This window comes from Gavialis gangeticus, unplaced genomic scaffold (assembly GCF_001723915.1).
Source record: "Gavialis gangeticus isolate Ggan-Ray unplaced genomic scaffold, GavGan_comp1, whole genome shotgun sequence".
In the NCBI taxonomy this organism is placed as follows: Eukaryota; Metazoa; Chordata; order Crocodylia; family Gavialidae; genus Gavialis; species Gavialis gangeticus.
In genome coordinates, this window is record NW_017729034.1 from 9813049 (window position 1) to 9826461 (window position 13413).

Genomic DNA, 13413 nt, shown 5'->3' on the forward strand with positions numbered 1-13413 from the left:
TTGTCATGCACCCACAGATGCATCTCAAGTAGGTCCAAGGAGGTGATACTCCCCCTCTTTGCGGCACTGGTCAGGCCGCAGTTGGAGTACTGCATCCAGTTCTGGGTGCCATACTTCAGGAGGGATATGGCCAGCGTGGGGAGGGTCCAGAGGAGGGCCACCTGCATGATCAGGGGGCAGCAGGGCAGGCCCTACGAGGAGAGGCTACGGGACCTGAACCTGTTCAGCCTCCACAAAAGAAGGCTGAGGGGGGATCTGGTGGCCGTCTATAAACTGGTCTAGAGAGACCAGCAGGCAATGGGAGAGTCTCTCTTCCCCCGAGCACTACTGGGAGTAACAAGGAACAACAGCCATAAGTTGATGGAGAGTAGATTCAGGCTAGACATCGGGGGGCAGTACTTCAAAATCAGGGTGGCTAGGAGCTGGAACCAACTTCCAAGGGAAGTGGTGCTTGCTCCTACCCTAGGGGCCTTCAAAAGGAGGCTAAATAGACACCTAGCCAGGGTTGTTTGACCCCACTACTCTTTCCTGCCCATGGCAGGGGGTCGGACTTGATGATCTGCTCCGGTCCTTTCCAACCCTACCAACTATGAAACTATGTTTGACCCAGCTCCTGAATTCTTGCCACACAGAAAGTGAGAATGACCCTCCTAGCAGTCAGCTTCTTTTCTTCTTAGAATTCTCTCTCTGCTACCCCTGGAAATTTCTTACACCTCCTCCCACTGTTGTTCCTATGCTGTGCCTGGCTCCTGGTGATCAAACCTGAGGAAGGTCTTGCATTCTAAAGCTTGTCTAACTCTATTCCAGCTACATAGTTGGTCCAGTAACAGATACCATCCTAAGAAATCCTTGCCTCTTAGATAATTTCTGGACCATCATGGCTACAGCATCACTCTTATACTACTATAACCTCCATATTGGCACTAATGCATAGGTACTCATTACAGAACTCACATTAGTGCTAGTGAATGCTCTGGAGCTCACGACGGACCTGATTTGGTCTGAATTTCATTCCTTAAAGTTAAGGTCAATGCCAAGCAGAGAACCAATGGCAGCAATGTCTGTTGTATCAGTCAGCTCCTAGCCTCAAGGCCAGGGCAGAGGGGCACCCACCAACTGATTGTATCTAGCTTGTGGTTGCCCTGGCTCCACATAGGAGCAAGTCCTGCCCACGCCCACAGTCCTGGTCAGCATGCACAGCTTACCAGTGGGGCTTCTCCAGCAGCTGCCCAGGTACTGCTCAGCTCTACCACCCCTCCTGCAGCTCCCTCTCCTCCTGCCCCGGCTGCACTGCTTAAGGTAGGAGAGGGAAGCAATGGTGGCCATAGGGACATATACTGGGCAGCAGATGTTCAGCCAGACGGGGAAGCTGCAGCCAGGCAGCTCCTGCCCCAGTGTGCAGGACTTCAGCAGCAGCTCCTGGCCATTTTCCACCTATTCGGGTGCCTGTTCATTGCACTGGGTAGGCAGAGTGGGTAAAAGGCAGCCTGCAGCTGGAGCCCCTCACACTGGGGAAGGATCCTTCTGGCTGCAGCTTCCCCCCGCCTGGCTGGGCACCTGCTGCCCAGCCCACACCCCCACAGCTTCCCCACACTACCTGCTGCCCAGAGCAGTACAGCAGGGGCAAGAGGGGGAGGGGGAGCCACTGGAGGTGGGGGGACACAAGCAGTACACAGATGGCTGCAGGTGGGTACACCACCCAAGCAAGCTCTGCTGCACACACGTCCTCCCCACCTTCAGCTGGCTCCTGGGACCTAGCCTGTGGGCAGCCCCTCAAACACATGCACACCCCACTTTCTATCCCCCCTACAAACACATAATACACAGAAGTAAGATTATTTTGAGCTGTTATATACACCTCTATATACACTACTCAAAAGAAATCAGGACAAAAGTATTTAAGTAAAATTAAAATATAGATGTTTGATTTTTAGTACAGTATATGAAGTTTTTAATCTGTCAGAATGGTATATTCTGAAATATTTTGTGTGTGCAGCCATCAACAGCTCACCAAAACTTGTGGCCTGCCAGCCAAAATAATTTCCTAACCATGCTCTAGCCCTCAACATCACCATGCAGAGCTTCTCTCCAAAAAAGTTTCTGTGGTTCTTTCTGTACTCTCAGTACCTGGAGCAGACCCCTTCACACACAGCTTCTAACAGTAAGACTGATGGCTTCAGTGTTGGAAACTAACTTCAGTGGCAGGTCTTCCCTCAAAACCATCCTCTTTAGCATGATCTTGGGTGTTATCTGCCTGCCCGATCACTATTCAAAGGTACTGGCTTTGACCATCACTGGATTTTAGATCCCAGCTTTCCAGGATATATTTCCAAGGGGTATCAAAGAGTTTCACCTTTCCATTACACAATTTAAAAGTTTTTGCAGTGAAGGATAAACATGTAGAACATCTCAGGATGTGCAATTCCCTGAAGACAGAAGCATTGTGCACTCCCATTTGAGGGAGCACTCCATGCAGAATGGTCTTAGGTTGAAGCTCACAGATTTCAAATGTGCCATTTTGACAAGCCTTGTAGTACAAGGAAATCTGTAAGGGGAGGTGTGGAACAGGAAAAGAGGCAGAGTGGCAAGTGGAATACAGACAAGACACTAGAAATGTGTGTGGCAGGGGGCAAGGGGAAGAAAATAAGAAGTGGTTCTAAAGTTTGGTTTGTTTGGGGTTTTTTTTTAAAGAAATATTTCAAATTTAATCCACAACAAGAGCTAGTGGGTCTGACACTTCATAGCTTCCTTCTCATAGCCATGCAAAAAGGGATCTGAGGGAGAATTGTGGCTATGCACAAGCATGAGGAAGTACAAAGCACAAACATAATTTAATGGTTTTCATTAAGAAAATTCCCCATGTTGCTTCTGTGTCTACTGGGGAGAGCACCTGTGCCCCCTCCAGCTCAGTGATCTGCCACAGGGGGACCCCAGGTGCTCCCCCAGACCCAGGAGGCACTAGTTGACCCAGAAGTGGACCGGAAGTGTTTCTGGTCCACTTCTGGGTCTGCTGCTGAACGCGCTGGGGAGTCCCCCACGCTCCTGTGGGATGCTCCATGCACTCCAGCACTGCAGCATTTACGAACTGCCTGGTACCTTGAGGCACGTAGAAAAAAACAACATTTCAAGCTGTGTCTATGTCCGAATCACTGAATCTTTCCAATTGGAGGGTTCCAATTCGATTTGGAGAGATTAAAGGGTTGCCTGATTCGATTCGGATTTGGGGATTTGGCCACCGAATTGGGCCGAATCAAACCAGGGACCAAAGCTTCGCACAGCCCTACTAAATATAATCGCAACTCACAATTCTCATTTCAGCACCGGTAGGAAAAGGAAGCACATTATCCAACTGCTGCAGCAGCAGCGTCACAGAAACTGGTTTGGGTTAAAAAGGCTTTGTCTTTTGCTTTAAAAAATGCAAGAGGAATGAACATTTTTAAATCCTTTATTAAGAAGAAAATATCTCTCTATTCCAGCTGGTCAAGATCTCATAACATACAGTTCAGAAAGGTGATGGGCAGTTTCTTTGCTATTAGGGTTTGGGGGTTTTTTTGTTTGTTTGGTTGGGGGGGGGTTTTGGCGGGGGGGGAGTTATATATATATATCTCTCTCTATATATAAATAGCTCTCATTATTAAGGTTGTCCCTTGAAGTAGCCTGCAGAAATAACTTGATATCCTTCAATTCCCTGGAAAAATCAGTCACCCCACAGCAAGTCACCTAGAAGAGTAAAATAAATAGATAAATAAAGAGCTTTGAGAGAGAAAAATTCTACAAGACAAGACATTATCAGTACTCAAATAACTTTCAAATTAAAGGTTGCTCTAGTGACTGACTTCAGGGTTTCACTTGGGCAGCATTTCCAAGAACACAAAGTATTGCCTTTGTCACAAGCATGACTCACAATAAAAGATTACATAGGAAGAAAAGCCATTTTTAAAGCAGGACTGTCATTTTTAATAATCTTAAACCTTCTCAGCCCTGGTTTCTACCTGCCTTCACATCCAGCTCTGTTACAGGACAACTTTTTATTAAGGATCGAACCAGGCTCTGGCCTTCTAGGATTGCTCACAAAGGACGCAAACTCCTGATGGCCTTTCACTACCAGAGACTATCCAAGGCCAACATCAGTTACTCTTGTGCAGAGATAGATATCTGCTTTCCCTTCCTCTTAAGGCAGCCAAATTTCACAGCCAACAAAATCTGTGATGGTTAAGGCAGTGCTGATCCTGTCTTGAGCAGATGGGGTTGAACTGAAAGTCTTTTCAAAATCCCTTCTAGCCTCATTTTTCAGTTATTCTGTTCTGCTAGTTCAGGCCGACTAGTGACACTGAGTTCTTAGGGTCAGTGAAGAGACAGTGACCAAGCAGAGAGCAGAGTTTTGAAATCTATACTCACCACACGCATAGCTCCATTATTCATCTTGCTTATACTTTAAATCCCAGTGCTCTCATGCATTCCTTATGGGCCTCAATAAGAGGCCCACAATTCTCCTCCCCTTTTTCAATGATACTACAAAGCAAAGAGATTTCTCTGGTTAGCCAGCAATACAGTCACCATGTTAATACTCCTATATACAAGACCAAAAATCTGTAACTTTCAGTGTAAATGGGACACAAGCATATCACAAAATTTAGTGCGAGACTACCTTTACCAACTTGGCTGGTTTTACACTTAAACATCCCTATTTGTTTGTTTTTTCAAGTTTCCCCCCTCCCCAAGTTTAGTTTGCTGCCACAGAAAAAGCTAATCAGCTTCCTTGATGGAGAAATAACTGAAAACAAAACAGCACCTAGAAAAAAATGCTGTCTGCCTCCTTTTGTTTCCAATGAAATGAAAGCCACAGGAAGGCCTCAGTTAAGATGGATGCCACTTTCCAACAGCTTCTGCAAACGTAAAGCACTAACTTTCTTTGCCAGGGGTAACCTCCCTTGAGAAGATGGCAGATAGTTGGGCTCTATTGTTAGTCTGTTTAGTAGAGCCCAAGACAATGCACTGTTTTTCTAAATAGGAGTTTATAAACTATTTGTTCAGAAGTGAGTCCAAAAGAAGGTAAACCCACCCAGGCTGAAAAAGTTTTTAAAATCTTGTGATTTGAGAATCCCACTGCATAGATTCTGTAGGCTAACCATACTCCATCTGCTAGGGACTTCCTCATCCCTCCACCCAACAAGCTATCTGGGCACCACCCTCTCTACTTTGGGGACATTCTGCAATTCCCCACAACGTTTCCTTCACAGCAGGTCCTCTGTTCCCCATGGCCCTCTCCCACAGCCAGGAACCTGTATGCCCCATGATCCTCATCTGCACTTGCTCCCTACCAGTTCATTTTTCCACTCCATCTTCAGTCTGGATTTCTACTTTTTTCATCACAAACATTCACGTTCTCTTGTGAATTCTACTTTGTCCCCACTACCAAATCCACTCTTCACCTGGCACATACTTCTTCACATTATCACTCTTTTCCAGCAATGGGTCCTCGCTTCCTCACACTGCTCCTCTCTGGGTCTCTCAAACATCACTGTGGGTATCCTCCCCCCACACCCCATGCCAAACCTGGTTGTTCTAGCTTCCCCTTCTACACTAATTCCTCTTCTACACCCCCCCTACACACACTTCCTATAAAGGTTGTCTTACTCCTATTACACTCTAGGTTACAGAAAAGACCTTAATACAGCAATGAAGCTGCTGCCTCCAACAGATATAGCCTTCAGGTACTTGAAGGCTGCTATCAAATCCCCCCTCAGTCTTAGGATACAGTATATTCTTAAGCAATAGGTTTTATATCTGTTCAATTAAGCATCCTTTATTATCCCCTCTTAAAGATATATTAGCTGGTTTAATATAAATGCCTAACCTTTATTTCAAATCCTACTAAGAGCTTGTCCTTAAGGATATCAAGCAAGCGGTACTGAGTGCCACAAGCAACCATCTGTTGCATAAAACAGCTTAATTTTAAAATGCCTAATCTTCCCAGAGAAGGCACCTGCTCTTTCCTCACAAGGAAGCATTTCCTTTTCAGGAACTTCTGCACAAAATTTTGTACCACCTTAAAAACAAAAGAAAGAAAGAAAGGTCTGCACCTCAGATTGTACACCTTTCAATCACAGGAGCTCATGTATTAACAGTCAGGGTGTTGCTTGCTGCTTTACACTACTACTACAAGATTTCAGAGGTGTTGAACAAAATCTTTGTATAGAGTACTGTTTTTAAGAAATAAAGCCAATTTATTTATCTTTAGAATGTTTACCGCAGATATTATCTCCATCTATGAAAGCACCTACCAAGTTTTTGTGAATTAAAAACCACATTTCACTAAAATACACAAAAAAGTATTTTTTTGCTCTGTACAAAACCCAAGGCAACAGAAGACCTTGACAAGTCAGGAAGTATAGTGAAACATGATATTAAAAGAAAGAAAGAAAAAGAAAAGAAGAAAAATATTAGGAAACCAACCGTAAAAAATGGGTTCATATGAGTAAGATAATACAAACAAGCAAAAAACCAAAACAGTTGAGTGCATAAAGGTAACTGCAGAAAAACTGCAATTTTCCTTTTGTCCATATATAATTCCACCCAACCAAAAAACTTCCTCTTCTTGAGCATTTTCAGTTTCACATGACTCCTAGAATCTTTCTGCAGAAGGAGTGTTGCAACCCCAATATCTGCCTGTGCAGAAACACTCAACGAAACTTAAATGCAGCAATATTTGGAAAGGGAACAAAGTATGCTAAGGGGTAATTAATGAATAATTACAAGATGGGATTTCAGGAAAAGGTCATGAGATCTCTCAGACCCTGCATTATTACTCGCTCAAGGGAAGCCGAACAATGCCAAGCACAAAAAAGAAAAAGAGACAGGACAATATACTACAGGGGCCAACAATCTTGTACCAGATGAGAAGACAGATTAGATGAAAACTAAGAGTTTTTCCTCTCATTACTTATACTGGTGGTTCTCAACCTTTCCAGACTCTAGGTACCTCTGGTAGTTAAGCTCACAACACTACTCAGAAAGTGCCAGGTCTAAGTTAGCATTTGCTTGGTGTCTTTTCTGACTACAGAACTATACTAGAGCATTTCTTTTGCTGCAAAGAAGTCAGACAGAGAACTACCGGGCAGTGTTGTTCAGCACTATGGATTTCTAGCTCAATCATACCTGCATGCCCTAGTGGACCTAACACTGTGTGGCACCCTTAAAAGGCTCCCAAGGTGCCCCCCAGGGCTGTGGCTGCCTGAGTATCCCTGACCAGAGCTGCCCCTACAGGTGTGCAGGGCCCGGGGCATATCAGCCTGTGCAGGGGAGCAGGGTGTGGTGACAGCAAGTGGCTGGAGCACAGTGCTGGTCCCCTCAGCGCATACCAATAGCACTGTCCACAGGGCCCCCCCCATAAAGCACAGGGCCCAGGGTGGTTGCCCCAATTCACCCCCCCCAAGGGACAGCCCTGTCCCCAGCTTACAGCCATGACACGTGGTTATGAAAACACAAAAAAAGTGGCACAGCAGTTTGGGCCCTTCGGCTTTGCAGTAAAGGGAACAAAGAAGCACCCGCCCCTTGCAAGACATCTCTCTCAGCTGACTCCAAAAAACACAACAAATAAGGTAAAAAAGTAGTAAAATGAAAAAAAAAAAAAAAAAATCAAGAGGCCAAGATCAAGTGGAGAAGGGAACGGAGAAGCATCCAACCCTTGCAAGATGCTCATCTCAGCTGGCTCCAAAAAACAAGATTAAAAATATAAGATAAGAAATAAAAGAACCAAAAAATAAGATAAATAAATCAAAAACAGTAAGTAAAAAAAAATAAAGCGGTTAAAAGAGAGAGAGAGAACCCAATAAGAGGCGAAGGCCAGGTGCGGAGGGGAGTGGGGAGCACCCCACCCCATGCTGCCCCCCGCGCACCAGGTGTCCCGCGCCGCTTTGGTCTCCGGGCAGGCGCAGCAGGGCTTCAGCGGCTTCTTCTCGGCGGGCTGCGGGCCCTGTCCGTCGCACGTGGCCGCCACCAGGCTCGACATAGCCGCAGTCCCTGCGTGCACCACCAGAAGGTGGGGAAAGAGGGCGGAGGTTAGCGCTGCCGGCACAGCACGGTACCGCCCCGCCCCGTCCCGTCGCCCCCGACCCCCTGCCCTCGCGCACCTCCAACGCCTTCCGCTTCCAGGGGCCCCAGCACCACCACTGCGCACGCGCCAGCCAAACGGACCTTCTCCTTCCGGGATGCCCCTTTCTGCACCTGCGTGATCCGTCCAGGGCGTGCCGGGAAATGTAGTTCTCCACGGCCCACACAGCTTCCAACCGCACTGAAGGCCTCGGCACTACAGTGCCGATCTACTCAGCCCCGTTCTTCACGACGTAGCTTTGGCCCTCAGCTCACGCGCCCCGCCTGGCTCCATTGTCTGGCTCCTGCCAGCCCTGCGGCCTCTCCTGGCGCCTGTTGCATGATGATGACCCACCCTTACCAGCCTGCTCCCGGAGCATTGCCACCTGCCTCGCAGTCCCCTTCCTACACCTGGCTGACCCCCCTGCGCAGCCCAAGGCACATGCCCATCCTGCAGCCACCCTACTAGTTAGGGTTGCTAACCCTCCAGGATTGCCCTGGAGTCTCCAGGAATTAGAGATGAAGCTCCAGGAGACTGCTGAGAGTCACCAAGAAGATAAATGCTAGGGCATTCATTAAAATAAATATTAAATGTTGAAAATGATGTTTGTAGTAGGCCAGTGGGATTTTAAAAGGAAACAGGAATGTGCAAGGTTCCAACACCCATACAGCCCCCACCACCTAGGCACCCACTTCACCCCTATGTGGGTTTAGAGGGTCTTCACATCTGGAGCCACCGTCCTCTCACTCTTCACTGTTCCTGTTCCCTAAGTTAGGGGTCCTAAATCCTACAGATCTTCACGCACCAATCCTGCAGTCCCAACGCAAGCATCAGCTTGCAGTAGACTCTTGCATGGTTCAAAAAAAGATGCATATTTAAGGAACAGTGTGGGATCTAAAACTACGGCTAGTAATGTTGCCATTTGTCTTACTATGGCTAGCACTTGCACATGTGACAAGAGCAAGCTGCATGGTGAGTGGCTGGCTTGCACTTTCTGCTTATGGCCTCCTCTTGGTTTACACCTGAGCACTGTATTTCCAGCACACTAGAGTCCTAATCTTGCGCTACAACTGAAGGGAGTCTCAGTCTTGTAACAGCAATGTTAGTCTGACACAGCCAAACAAGTCTTTAAGTGTTCACATTCTAAATACACAAGTCAGACAAAGGAATGATAAGAAGACAGGGATGCAGAGAGGTGAAGTTACTTGCTCCAGAGTCATGTGGCAAGTCAGGGACAGGACTGGAAAAACATCCCTCGTTTACTAATGCCCAGGCCACATCCCTCTCTATTACCTGACCATGCTTTCTTTGGATTACAGTTGTCTTTTTCTCCTTGCACATTTGCAAGACACTTGATATAGTCTTCATGTTTGGAGTCACCATCCTTTCACTCTTCACCATTCCCACAATAGCATAGCTTTTGGAGAGAAGCTAGGAAAATTCTGTGGTCTCTGTTTACAGGTTCTGAGACCCGACAAACACCTCATCTGACCTAGGATTGAAGTCCCAGGCTCTGACTGACCCACATCCAAACAGGTACAGCACCTTCATTTACATACATCACCATGCCAAGCTGCATTGCTGCTCTTTCACCAGTAGGTGGCCAGCGAGAGCACAGCCTTAGTATTGTACCTTGTCCCCTGAAAGAACTGTTTCTACAGACCTACAAAAGGATATCCAGGGGAAAAACTGTTACGCTAGTGCATCTTATCCAGAATGCCTCAGAGGGACTAGAAGTGGGATAATGGATGTGTACACTTCTACAATCCCAGGAAAAAAGATCGTCTCCCAGGACATGCAATGTCAAAGGACTCTTTCTTCTTGGACTTAATTTTGAATTGCAGATTGGGAGTTACTATGGGAGAAAGCAAGGTAAAAGTCGCCCAGACCAAGTGTCTGCTCTTACATAATAAGCACTGCCCTGAAAGTCTGAGAAAATGCTTTGGATTCCTTTAGTGAAGTGGATTTTTTTTCCATCATCATCATCATCTCTCCATTTATTTATTTATTTTTACTAGTTGGCAATCTTGTATCTAAATGTTATTTGGAAAACCTACCTGAGGTTCTGTTCTTGCTGTCTGACTTCCTTTATACTTTTCCTATGATTTTATTATAATCATCTTAGAGATAAAAGAATTTTTTCCTCTGTACATCTCTCATTTTGAATAACTGGTGGCAACAGCATAGATATATCCCCATTTCATTGGCTTTCTATAAATCCTTGGATGACATCTGAAAATAAGTCTTCATTCCCTTCTCCAAACAATTTATTTCTCTATCTTTCAGCTTTAGCTTTTATTATATTGCTTCAAAGCTCTTGGAGGGAAAACTTTATGAAGGTCTGTGCAAAACAAATAGAACCAAACAGGAAATGATAGCAAAATATCCTTTTTTATGAAATGCTAGTACATCTTTGCAAATATACATTATACTGATATTGTTAATTGCTAAGTTGGGATTCCATGGTGTATGCTCATCCTCACTCAGTTGTATTTTATACTTGAATCCAGCAGTGTACTGTAATGACATGGCTGGGTACTTGAGGCAGCTGCTACACCAATGGGCAGTGGTGATTTCCGTGGCCATCAGCATAACTGGGCACCAATAGCAGCTATTTTTCTGCCCGAGCTCCCCCAACTTAGCACACGGGCAGCTGCCCTAGTTGCTCTACCCTCATTACACCGCTGCTTGAACCATACATTTTAGGTGAGTGTGGTGTGTAATGCATGTGAGAGGTTTTCTTGTTTTGTGGGATTTTTCCAAATCTGGAAACATTCCAGAAATACAGAGTGAAAAAAACCTAGTAATTAAACCCCACTCGCTGCCATTTCTAACTCCACCAAAGAAATAAGCACCCAGTTGCTACAATGACAAATGCAGAACAAAAATATGGATGAACAACCATTGTCTGAGCTGAACAGAGTATCCTTAACTGCCTTCCTGATCAGAAAAAAAATGGGTGAACTGTAAATTATGCCTTTGTCACTAATTGAAAAAACAAAACAAAAAATGAAGTCGCTTACAGATTGTGAATTTAATTGCTGTGTGCACTTCCAGTTCAATTCAAAAGGAAAAGGAGCTCTTAACCATCAGGCACCTAGTAAATCAGAATTGTAACATGAATTAGTATTGTCTATTTGTTGCTTTGATCATTTCATCGTGTGCGCTTTGCCTTGGAGGTATATTTCAGCAGTTCAGCATATCAGCATGAGACAAGTTCTAAACAAAGTAATTCACATTTGCTTGATTGGCCATGCTCTCAAGCTCCTACACATCATAAGAGTGCAGAAGTACATTGAAGAATGGAACTGGCTCAGAAAACTAACCAACTAATTAAAATGTTTTTGAATCATAAGTCACAAAAACAAGTCCTCAAACCTTTTGCACATTAGTGGCCAAGTTTGGAAGCCACTACCCATGGACAGATCCAGGATTTTACTAAGAAGAGGGGTACATAAAACTGCCTCTTAGACCAGGGGGAAGTGGGGGCAAGGCATGGTTAAAGCTCCTGGGTTGGTTAGTGATACCAGGGAGCTGGACAAGGAGCAGACACACAATGAGAAGGGAAGGGTGCAGGACCTGCCCCCATAGCACCACCGTTGTCCCTGGCTGTCCTTGGGTGGGATGAGAGGCAGAGCCACACCTGCTCTGCTCAAGTCAAGGGCTATGGGAAGCAACTGCATGGGGAACCTGCATGTTGCTGCTGTCCCTGGATGAAGCAGGCATAGGGGGAGCCCCACTGCCTCTCCTAGCCCACTCCTGCCCCATGCTAGAGGAAATAACTGCGTGGGGAGGCAGGCTCAGCTGGGGACAGCAGCAGCAGCATGCAGCTCCCTCCTTCCACTACCTCCACCTTTCCCCCAACAGGTTGCTCCTGGCCAACCAGGAGCATCAGAAGTCCCTCAATAGAAGATTACAGTCTTCTAGTAAACAGGGGAAACCTTGGTGAGTCTGTAGACTGAGGAGGTTGATCCATGACCTGCATTTTTGACTGCTAATGGGGCAGCTAGTGATGTTAGGCTTCAGCTCTTCCCTGTCTCTGTCATTTATCTGCTTCCACAGTGAGGCTTAAAATTATCAATGCCATGTCAAGGAATGATTCAGTGCTCAAGTCTCCCAGGAACTGATGTTAATATCACATTTCTTCAGACCTACCTTGCATCTCCTCTTTTGCTTTCTTCTAGGAGCAGTGATCATTGGCAAGTTGGGCGTATAAGACCTGGTTTGGGAGCCAGTTATCCGGCATCCTTATAACGTCTTTTCCAGAGCTACTGCCATATAAGCATGGCTTCAATCCTGGTGGCATTTGCTTGAGCCAGAATGCAAGCATTCATTCTTCTGTCCTTCCACTTGATGTGGAGGATGTTTCAAAGACATTGCTGATGGTTCAGTTCCAAAGCTTGCAGGTGTTTCCAATATACTGTCCAAGTTTCACACCATTACAACAGAGTAGGGATGACAACGTGCTGGAAGATAGGATGTTTGGTTTGTATCCTGATGTCATGATCAAAGAGACAAATCTCAAAAATGTCCAAAGGCAGCACTGACAGATTTTATCCACTGTTGAATATGGCCACCTCTGTTTACTTTTTGGGAAAGCTGGCTATCCAGGTAGGGGAAGTGTTCAACATTCTCCAAAGATTGTCCTCCAACTTAAATATGTGGAGGAACAGCTGGTTGGTTTGGGGTGTGTTTGTAAAGTATCTTAGTTTTGTGAAGTTGACAGTGAGTCTGAGAGTTTCATACACTTCACAGAAGCAATCAAAAGAGTGACCTGGAGCTTTTGAATTGAGTGATCACTCATGACACAGTTGCCAGGTAGCGAACCAGGAAAGCCAAGGCTGCGACTGAACTCTGACTAGCTACAAATATCAAAGACAATAAAAAGTCCTTTTTTGGATACATGGCGAGACGGAGGAAAAGCAAGGGCAACATTGGACCCCTGCTAAACCAGATGGGACAACTGACAACCAATGCCCAGGAAAAAGTCAACTTGCTAAATGGGTATTTTGTGTCAGTTTTTCACCAGTCCCATGGGATGCCCCTGCCCACTGTGGATCAGGGATGCCTAGGTGAGGGAGATTCCTTACCCTCCATCAATGATAACCTCGTGAAGGAACACCTTGAGAGGCTGGATACCTTCAAGTCAGCCAGCCCTGATAGTCTACCCCCCAGGGTATTCAAGGAGCTGGCAAGCATCATAGCTCAGCCCCTGGCATGGATCTTTGAGAGCTCCTGGCGCTTTGGTGAAGTGCCTGAAGATTGGAAGAAGGCCAATGAGGTGCCTATCTTCAAGAAAGGGAGGAAAGTGGATCTGGCAA

At 45.8% G+C, this 13413-nt stretch overlaps 2 protein-coding genes and 1 long non-coding RNA gene across 4 annotated transcripts in view; 2 read left to right on the forward strand and 1 right to left on the reverse strand.

Moving 5' to 3' along the window:
* Nucleotides 1-3231: 3231 nt before the first annotated feature.
* Nucleotides 3232-3692, forward strand: LOC109304801. The gene is made up of 2 exons (XR_002099466.1): nucleotides 3232-3557; nucleotides 3592-3692. It is a non-coding gene; the product is annotated as an uncharacterized LOC109304801 (long non-coding RNA).
* LOC109304800 (cytochrome c oxidase copper chaperone) lies at nucleotides 3593-8197 on the reverse strand. 2 transcript variants are annotated; one of them, XM_019527628.1, is made up of 4 exons: nucleotides 8133-8197; nucleotides 7899-8035; nucleotides 4399-4512; nucleotides 3593-3720 (listed from the first exon to the last, which is right to left on the reverse strand). In XM_019527628.1, the coding sequence occupies exons 2-3, from the start codon at nucleotides 8009-8011 to the stop codon at nucleotides 4428-4430; spliced, it is 198 nt and encodes a 65-aa protein (XP_019383173.1). In that variant the 5' UTR covers nucleotides 8012-8035; nucleotides 8133-8197; the 3' UTR covers nucleotides 3593-3720; nucleotides 4399-4427. The 2 variants fall into 2 exon arrangements, with proteins under 2 accessions (XP_019383173.1, XP_019383172.1); XM_019527627.1 differs by lacking the exon at nucleotides 8133-8197 and having other exon boundaries at nucleotides 7899-8111.
* An 827-nt stretch (nucleotides 8198-9024) lies between these two features.
* Nucleotides 9025-13413, forward strand: part of MAATS1 (MYCBP associated and testis expressed 1) — a 96796-nt gene continuing 92407 nt past the window's right edge. Inside the window, exon 1 of the mRNA XM_019526669.1 lies at nucleotides 9025-9064. Coding sequence (XP_019382214.1) covers nucleotides 9025-9064 — 40 coding nt within the window. The remainder of the gene's footprint in view (nucleotides 9065-13413) is intronic.